Below are 10,012 nucleotides of genomic sequence, written 5' to 3' on the forward strand. Positions count from 1 at the left end.
AGAGAAAAGTGAAAGCCAACGCCCCTATGAGTGACATGACAGCTCCTCTACTCTCCTTCGCTCGCCTCCCACCTCGCAACTTCCAAGTACGGACCATAGCTTCTTCGTAGCTACTGTGCTGTTTCCTGACTGATCTCTGCCAGCCAGCTTCACCCACTTGTTGCTTTAGATTTTTTTTGGAGTCCGCAAACACGAAGACAAGCTTGCGGGACCAGCGTTGCACTCTGGGACATCTTTGCTAAAACTTTTGTGGCTTTGCTTCGTGTGTTACTGCCTTGACGGCTATAATTACTCCGAATAAGAATGGCCGATGCATCGAGCTCCGATACCAGCTGCATGGAGAAGCTGAAAGCTTACGTGAGGACCCAAAAAGGTCTTATCCTCGCGGCAGAAATAGTAAGTACTATATACAAATCAAAACACATTGACGGCATGCAACTATTGGATCGGACTGAATACTGTTAGTAACTTGTTATAAAACTGCTCTGATCCACGCAACGGTGTTAGTAATAGTTCTCCTTTTAATACAATCTTTTGATTGCTTTGCCACTGACTGCGCTATTCGGGATTTCTGCCTTTGACTGTTCGGTTTCCATGAAGAAGCTACTTCATGTTGAGTGTTTTGATTTTTTTTTTGTAGGAGACTAAGTTACAAAGATGCAACCGAACCGTTTAAGACAAGGTCGTCAAACTCAATTTTAACGCTGGCTATTTGATCGTGATTGTTTTGACCGTAAAACGTGACAAATCCAGCGCCGGAGGAAATTTCAAAGCGCATATGGACCAGTGCTGCTTGCTGTGCTTGAGTTCTAATCATTAAAGTTGACCGAAAATAACAAACATTTAATTTTCATTTCATGACAAAAAAAGCTTGCGTACCCCACCCCCCCTCCCTCCAACTATTGCAAACATTTTACACATTCCTTCCATTTTCGCTGACATTCTTTAGCTCAATTCCATAAAAGACGAAGAATTACAGTCCACTTTTACAACTTTGGCTGAACTGCCTTGTTCATTCCGCCAACGACTGCTTGGCCATTTGTAGACTGCGGCTGCCGTTACCATGACAACCAGGGTGGAGCTGGGGCCTCGCAGCGATCTTCGCGGGCCACTGCTAGACTAGCAGCTAGAGTATGAACGCCCATTCATGTTTCCTATGGTGAAGGGAGTACTTACGATAACCTGGATCCCATGCATGAGGTGCATGCAGTGCGGATGCTATTATGTAAAATAGCTGAATTGTGGCTACCCACTTCAAATGGCTTGTTGTACACTTATGGTTGATGGTCGCAATTAACATGCACAACACATTTAACCATTTTCTTCATCGCCAATGGCTATACGTTTTTTGCCTTTTAGCCTTCAGCCATATTTTGTCTTTTATTAAATGCAAACTGCAATTCACCATAAGGCAATTTGAATGATTTTTGGTTCAAGACCTGAGAAAATCTATGTGTTGGCACCTCAAACCTACAGTTATTTTTTTGCTGCATAATTAAGGTGGTAGATGAAGTGTCATCCATGTTTTTCAAATGGTGGAAGTTGAATTTGATTCCTGGCACTTGAGCGAAATGTGGTTTAAGTGCATTCAGTAGTGGAAGAACATTTGTGAATTTCTGTGATTTTGAAGCCTCCTTTTTCATACTTTAGAATTTTTTAATATACTATTTTTTTCCCCCCCATCATTGTAGTAAGTATGGAATGAAAAGCATGTGGTGTGGTGGTTCGAGATCTCACCAATAGAGGTTAAGGGTTTCCACCTGTCACTTGTGTCACTTCTGGGTTCTCATTTGACACCAAAGGGCCAAATATTTATGGCACACAGAGGGTCACAACTCAGCCCAGTGTGGCTTTCTCCCTTACCACATGCTTGGTGCCATGACCAAAAGTCTGCATCATCCGCTTGTTTGAGATTCATCAGCTTGTCACCACAGATGTGCAGTGTGATCAGCCATCTCGCGAGAGCTTGTTATATGCTGGAAATAGAAAGGGAAGAACATTCCTCCTCCAGTGAGAAGTTGCTGATCGTAAAGTGCCTTCCCTCTCTCTGCCTCCATGCTCATAAATCAAGGAGCTTAGAGAAGAGACTCTCAGTTGCAGGCGCTCAGTCATCCACCGACATTTAAGGCACGAATTCCCTCGCCGGGTGGGAAGTTTGGACTTTGGAGGAAAGAAGAATCTCTTGGCAAAGTCAGGAGGCGCACTCTTTTTGTTTATTCCGCCCTCGGTGCTCAAGGAAGTCATTTTTGGCGGTGGATGGCCGAGATAGTGTGTATTGTAGGAAGCAGATTCAAGAGCCAAAACAAAGATATCACACCCTCTTATTGAGTGTTCAGTCCTGTGGTAGGCGGCACGACCAGATGCTCTCAAGTCGATTTGAATATTCTGTTCCATGAAATTATTATTTATTGAGTTCATTCTTTATATGACACTGTTACTTTTGACTGCACTGTTTCTTTTGCCCAATCAGGTTTCAGCCTCTCTGTTGCCTTGTCAGTCTAATCTGCCCACAACTTTGTAAGTGCAAAATGAAAAAGCTTATCTGACTGTGTTGCACAACACAACCAGTGATATTCTGTTTAAACTTTCCTTTTGCAAACATCCGCTGGTCGCCTGATGTTAGCCACAGGTTTTGAGCCGGTGCACGGCGTCTCATTGTCACAAAGCCATCAAAAAAAGCTTTCACACGGTAAAACTTCTGTTTCTCTCAAATGAAAATTCTAAAGCAAAAAAAATCTGTTCAATTGCTGATACTTTGTTCAAAATGCTACGAGCAAGACGCCAGAACCAGCCCCGCACATCGAAGTCCGTGGCCCCCCTTAGTGCAAAAAGCCTTTTAGTACTCCACAAGAGCACACGTTCTGTTACGTCATCTTCACAAAGTCTTTCTTCAAGGTAAAGGTGTTTTTGTAGTCTATTCAATTAAATATAGGTTACATATGATTTGATCTGTTTTCATTTGTTTAACACTTCATTGGAATCAGGTTTATAGCAACCCTTACGCTTTGTATCTATTATTGTGTAAAACGACAGTCACACTTTCAGTATAGTTGAAAATGTTGCACTGCTTTCGAACGGAAATGGGACTTTTGCAACACTTGTCAGACATCTGCAGACTTAAAGACCCCCACTGGAATCATTCTCAAGCTGTTTTCACTACTTTCAATTGGTTACCCTTGCCTGAATATTATTTGATCTACCTGTGAAGCATGCAGTCCGTGGAGCACGCCAGGTATAATCTGTGAATGGGAATGCATGAAGCAGCCATTTAAAATCTCCACACACTCCTGTTTTTTTCTCACCCATTTCCTCTCTTTGTGGCGACTTCCTTCTTCCTTGACAGTCATGTTTTTGATGGTTTATTAAATGCAATATACTGTGTAATGAATGAGCCTCTCAACCTGATACATAGTAGCAGTTTTTATAAATCGCTTTGTGATGGTCCATGCCAGTTAGGTTCAGACACCTTGCGTGTTGTGCGGCAACCCTGAGAGACAAACTTATTTAGTTATGTACTATATATTGAAACATCCATCCATTTATACCTTGGACTGCTTAGCAAGACACAAACCAAATTCTAATCAGCTCTCACATTTAGAGTCTTCAATGAAGCTAACATGGACGTTTTTGGAATGTGGGCGTAAGCAGAGTAGCGTATTCTCAGGATGCAAATTTTACACAGGAAGTACGTAGCACGGATTCTAACCCGAATGTCAGAACTGTGAGTCAGAAGTACTGACCAAATGCTCCATCGCACTGCCTCCTTGAAACATAACACGTTTTTTTTTTTTCCGTCAGTGAGGAAACGGAAATTTCCATATTGTGCTCAACACATGGTATGCTCTTTAGTTAACTGCTGTGATTGTTGAAGGGGCGTGGGGGGGGGGGGGTTAATGCCCTAAAATTGACTTTCCTAGCAACCGATTCTGTTTGAGGAGCGGCCCTTGACTCTCATGTGTCTGCTGACTATATTTAGCCGACCGTTCACTACAGCTCCCCGCTGGTCCCTGTGAAAAAAAAAAAAAGTGCTTCATTATACCCATGACTCTTGGGGTGGACTTTTTCAAACAGCGTCACTCCAACAGATGTGCGGCTCCGCTAACAGCATGAAGGTGTCAGCGTTTATCAGAAGCGCCCTTGTTCCAAGGGAGCCTTGTAGCCGAGCGGGTCGGTCACAGCAATCGGAATAGAGCCTCTTTTGTGTCGGGCCGCGTAGGACCTCAAGTACTCCCTGTCTCTCCACTGAGGCAGCCTGTGCCAGTCTGAGATCACGTGAACGAGCGTGGCGGCGTGTGGTGCCTTGAGACACACGTATAGTTCGTTCCGTAGACCACTCGTATCTCAATTTATATTTAGGCCCCCTCTGGAAAATGAGATGCTGCATCTCAATGGGGTTACCCTTAATAAATAAATTATATTGAAAATTAAATATTTCATCATGGAAATAAATGAAGGCAAATGTTTTGCATTCATTTGCACTGCAACAAATCAATGTGAAATTAGTACGATATTGCATTTCAGAAAATATTCTACCGTGTACATCGAAAGGGTGGAATGTTGACATATTTATGACTTGCTAACAAATATTTGATATGCAAAAATGTATGGTGTGAGTAAATTCCCCAAACAAAGACTTTCACTGTGTACAAGAGATTAAATGGTGAGGTTTTTAAAATGCTGTCAATGTTGTCTGAATGCGTGCGCCCACGTTGTTTGACAATCGCTCGATTGTAGCAGGCCCTCTGTTTATTTGTTTATTTTTCCAATCTGGCAGCACTTTAGGGGGAAGGATCGAAAAGAATGCAGCATGAAAGTTTTTCCCCGTTATGGAAAACTATGAGCTTGGATTGAAGATGCGCATCAGAATATTCTAGAGTAATCTCGTGCCTGTGAGAACTCTTCTGATAGAGTGCAAGATTTTTTTTCTGTGTAGTTTGTGGGCTTACTCTTGTGTACTACAAGAGGAAGTCCGCTAAGAGTTACTGCACAAATACAGTTTAGCTTTAGCATTTCATCTTTAAAAACCTTTTGTACCTCAACAATTCTGGGCTGCAGTTTTTATAGAAGTGCAATACATTTTTAATTGAATAACTATTTTATTATTTTTTGCCTACATATAAGCACAGCATTAATATTCCAATTGAACATAAGGTTGCATTGGCTTACACAATATTAAATAATATATATATATTGTAACATTACGTTCGCAATTCAAGACTCGGGGCAGTTGGTCATCAATTTTAGTCAACAGCTGAAGTTCAGGAAAGGCAAGGCAGCTTTATTTATGCAGCGCATTTCATACACAATGTAACTGAATGTAGGACGAAATGAAAGCCACTTCGAGATGCATGTAAACGGTTGTTGGTCACTAAACGTTTGATGACTGTGATTGTCCTTCCTCCTCTCCCACAGGTCATCAGCTTCATCGTTATCATTTGCTACGCAGCGTCCTTGTACGGAGGCTACTCAACCGTGGCCATCTGTGAGATGGTCTTTGCCATCATCTTCTTTTGTATCTTCATGATGGAGCTGGACAAGCAGTTCCTACTGGTCAACTGGCTGTGGACGGTGAGTGGCGAGCGTGCGACGCCGTCATGGTCGGCTTGAGCAAAAACCTCACTTTGCTATTTTTGCCCAGGATCTGTTCCGGGCCGTCATTGGCGCAGTCCTTTACGTCATCACTTCTCTGGTGTGCCTCGTCAGAGCATCCGGGGACGGCGGGCTCATCGCAGGCGGGGTCAGTAAAGACTTGCACGTCTTCTTTCCTTCACCTTTACTTCATTGATGAGTTAACGATCACTTAGTTGTTATGTTTTCAACCCTCTTATAACATTTGAGATCTTCTCTAAACTTTTGAATGCACAACCGTGCAACCCACTGAATCAATCATGATGCCAATCTTGCTAACTCCAAACTTAGGGCAGATTGTCCAAATTGGGTCTTCTCTAATTGTGTGATCTTACCTTTCCTGGTCCTGACATGTTGAATACAAACACAGGCTAGTTGGAACGCCTGACATTTGTCAGGGCGATTAAATGGGTTGCGCATGACTCACTGTCATAGCAGCCCTGAGGTAATAACTCGAGCTTCATCAAAAGTGTTTGGAGGTGGCTGTTTGGAAAAATAAAATGAATAAAAAGAAAAGTCAAACGCAGGAAACAAACTTGTGTCGTATTTGCACGGAGGCTTGACAAGTGAGCGAGCGGTTGTAATTTGAAGACAAAGCTTACTTGAGGTCGGCCTTCGAAAAGGGAGTGCGATGAGCAGTGAACGCTGTTTCGTGTGTCTTGTTTATTAGCAACGTTCAAGGACGGGACAAATTCTTTGCGAGAACTATCAAAACAGTTTCGGGAGTACCGTATTTTCCGGCCTATAAGGCGCACCGGACTATAAGGCGCACCTTCAATGAATGGCCCATTTTAAAACTTTATCCTTATATAAGGCGCACCGGACTATAAGGCGCACCATTAATGCATCATGTCAGATTTTTAATCCAAATCAAATCATTCTCCATTTTATCTTTTTTATTTCAACTTCAGACGGAAACAAATTACTTTATAATCATAAAAAATCCATAGTCTTTTTGAGTCATGATTCATATTCTTCAGCGTGCCACTTATGATTGATTTCATGACACAATGCTTTGGGCCAGTTTAAATTTAGGAATTTGGTCCATATATAAGGCGCACCGGGCTATAAGGCGCACTGTTGGTTTTTGAGAAAGATTTAGGTTTTTAGGTGCGCCTTATAGGGCGGAAAATACGGTACTTGATAATGTCAAATATACTGCCAGGTAATGTGAAACACACTTCAGTCACATCAGGACTACACTACTTAATGTGACTCATGTAAAAATGTGAGTAATTATTGCTCCACCCACTAAAATTGTAACAAACTGTGATCTCTAAAATCACTTGAGTCAGCCAGCCCTTGACTTGGAACATGGGAAAGAGAACTCCCTCCACGTTCTGCTCCTTTCTAGACCACTTACAGTATTAGACTCTGTCCTTGTTTTGGGAAATTTTCTAAAATGTCTATTTTTGGTTTGTTGTTTTTGCAACACCGTGCCACCCAACTTACGGATTTGATTCTGATGAATAATTCACCAAAAGTATGCTTGTACTGTGTCACCTAGCAAATGTCAAGTAATGAGCCCTCCATATTTAATTTTTTTAAATAGCCAAACCTCAGAGCAATGAAAATAGGTGAATAGAGTCAATTCTTTTGTTACAGGTGTTTGGCTTGGTTGCTGGTTTGCTGTTCGCCTACGATACGTACACCCTCGCCTTGCAAATCAAGAGCACCAGGCAGCACACAGCGGCTGCTACCGGTGAGATGGAGCACGGCTCGTTTTGAAACTCAAATGCTGCATTTACACTCATTGCCTCAAATGTAGAAGTTGGCAGATGTAATTGGCTGTCTGTATTTTACTACTGATTTTGTTTGTTTTATATTGGCGTGCCAGTCTCCATATATGTAAATTCCATGTGTCATCTATGGCCAGCTCCATTTTTAGAAATACCCCATTGGATGTATGTGCATGTTTCAAGTATCGAGATATATCTAGATATATAGTATGCCACTTGAGAATATCCTTAGATGCTCATGTACTGTAAATAGATATGGGAAGTGGACACTGAGACATTGAGTATAAATCCAGTTTTAGAATCAGCCCTTAAAAATGGATGTCATATTTTATTTTATTTGTGTGTTTTTCTTAGACGACAGAGTCTAAGCCCACCAAAGTGCGTGTGCCTCTGAGCATGTAGCGGAACAACAAGAGGACGGAGTGCAGCAGAGCAGAGGAGTGGAGGAGACGAAGGACAGTAAAAAGAACAGGGCAAAGTTAAAATCCGTGTCAATATCTTTTTTTTTTTTTTAAATCTATCAAGCCATGCCTAAGAGGTGGATGACCATGATGTAGCAGTGCCGCGCATCTGTGCCTGCGTGTCAACTGTGGCGGGAACGCCCCTCGCAAACCCTAAACTCAATCTGGGAACATTAGCTAAAAAGGGAAATGTGTAAGTGATAGGCCATGTCGAAGGTCAACCCAGATAGTCCTCCAGCAGCGCGTCTCCTCAATTTCCACTTTTAATGGACTACTGTAGTTGGTAGTAACCGTTTTGTTAAATGTGTATGGTGCTTTAGGCATTATGTAACATCCTAATAATTAGCCCTACGTGTGTTTTTTTAATTTTTTTTTAAATATAAATAAGTCGTTCAGCCTGTTAGTGATTGACTTTCAACAAAACCACGCCCCCAAACGGTTAAGGTCTGTCAATTTCCCGTCTGGTCCGTAGATTTGCATTTTCACATCAATCCAGAAAGTTTGTGTCAGCTGCTTTAAAACCTTACCAAAAAAAGTTCTGAGAAGCTGTGGACCTCCAAAAAGCAAAATGATGACGCAATGTGCCTATGGATTATGTAAATCCGACATCAGTTATCGCAAAAGATTGTCAGGTGGACTCCAATTCTTTCACAGACATTTCAGCCAGCCTGCGAGTATCTAATGCGACTTTAAGTCTACATCCAAAAACTCTACTCAATCACTACCAAAATGTATGTGCGCAAGCGATAATAATTCTCTGAAAATATTAAAATCAAACTTGTAATATTTTTTTACTTGATGTCATAAGGTTGCACGAGTGCCTCGTACAGTGGCAACATTCCGTCACCGAGTGAACAGGAAAATCGGATCCGATTGCCACCCAAACACTCACCAATATGCTCTGGTATATTCCTTTCTATAGTTCCTTTCCGTTGTAAGTGTCCAGAGAAATGGCGGTGTGCCAAATGAGGGGGGGTTCCACAAAAGGTCAATTGACGTCCTTCACGGTTTGTCCAAGTGCCTGTGTGGTCATTTGAGATCTCACAATCCGAAACACTTGAAGTCATCTACCTGCTTGGATCTACAATTTTTATTTTACCCAGTTTTTCATTTTATTTTTTTTTTTGAACTGCTGACATCCACTCAACCGTAAAATACCATTCATGTGTGTCACAGTGTTAACTGTGTGGTTCATAAGCATCCCTTGTGTTAATATGCTAACATGTCCGCTGTACAGTTGTGTCAATGAATCCAGCCCAGTTGCATAACCTTTCCACATTGCCACATTTGCGTTCCCTGCATCCTGTAACAGGAAACATGAAGAAAAGCGGTCATAGAGTATGCGACAGTGTCACATATGTCTGATATCATTCATTCATCAATTTTTTCAACTTTCTGGTTGTTGTTTTGTTAAAAAAAAAAAACATTGTCATTATGCTTTCTAACATGCTTTACAAATGTAATTTCACAGTCTAAAGCAACTTAAGCTTTGGGAAATAAAAGCCATTGCTACAACAAATGCTGCATGGTACTAGAATTGTTTTTATTTCAACTAGAGTGATTAATTATTATAATTTAAAGTGGTGTTTCCGAAAGTGCCGATGTTGGCCCCTTTAACCGGCGAAGGTCAAACTATTTGTTCAGACTACTGTTTCGTTAGACTTGCGTTCTTCCCGACTGCCAGGAGATGGCAGCCGATGACTATTGAGGTCATTTTATACTTGACACACAAACTTATTAGGTCGAGCTGCAGTGACTATCAGTTCCAAACTACTGTATTTGTTTGATATAAATGCAATGACCTTGATTTGATATGTCAAAGACGGCTTCAAGACAGTGAGGTTTTTTTTTTACCTCAGAATAATATCTGCAGGATTTAAAGTTAATATAGATTTAAGATTTCTTTTCTGTGATTAAGTCCTGTTTGCACGGCAGTGGTGTGTTAAAGTACATTAATCGTTCCTCTGGTGTCCGTGGGCCAAATATACAGTGTGCAAGTGCACACCTCTCGTCCACAAAGTTAAAGCCGGAGGTAAGTCAAGTTGACAAGAACTTTGCATCTACCGGTAATTCTAGGGTTAAACTTTCAAAATAAAACCTATATTTATGTCAAAGCACACAACAAAATAGTCTAGTTTGTCTATGAAAAGTCGAAATTTCAGGTTGAAATGAAAATGTGTACGT

At 41.4% G+C, this 10,012-nt stretch overlaps 1 protein-coding gene across 1 annotated transcript; it reads left to right on the plus strand.

Annotated features, from left to right (window-relative positions):
• On the plus strand, positions 1-9,347 carry plp2b (proteolipid protein 2b). The gene is made up of 5 exons (XM_061271998.1): positions 1-396; positions 5,413-5,568; positions 5,639-5,737; positions 7,234-7,330; positions 7,722-9,347. Exons 1-5 carry the CDS (start codon positions 304-306, stop codon positions 7,733-7,735), a joined length of 459 nt encoding a protein of 152 aa, XP_061127982.1. The 5' UTR covers positions 1-303; the 3' UTR covers positions 7,736-9,347.
• Positions 9,348-10,012: the final 665 nt, after the last annotated feature.

Source organism: Syngnathus typhle, linkage group LG2 (assembly GCF_033458585.1).
Source record: "Syngnathus typhle isolate RoL2023-S1 ecotype Sweden linkage group LG2, RoL_Styp_1.0, whole genome shotgun sequence".
NCBI classification, from domain to species: Eukaryota; Metazoa; Chordata; class Actinopteri; order Syngnathiformes; family Syngnathidae; genus Syngnathus; species Syngnathus typhle.

Coding starts and splice junctions, on each gene's coding strand:
- plp2b (XM_061271998.1), top strand. CDS start 304: ATGGCCGATGCATCGAGCTCCGATACCAGCTGCATGGAGAAGCTGAAA. Junction 397..5,412: donor TTATCCTCGCGGCAGAAATA/GTAAGTACTATA, acceptor CCTCTCCCACAG/GTCATCAGCTTCATCGTTAT. Junction 5,738..7,233: donor GCGGGCTCATCGCAGGCGGG/GTCAGTAAAGAC, acceptor CTTTTGTTACAG/GTGTTTGGCTTGGTTGCTGG.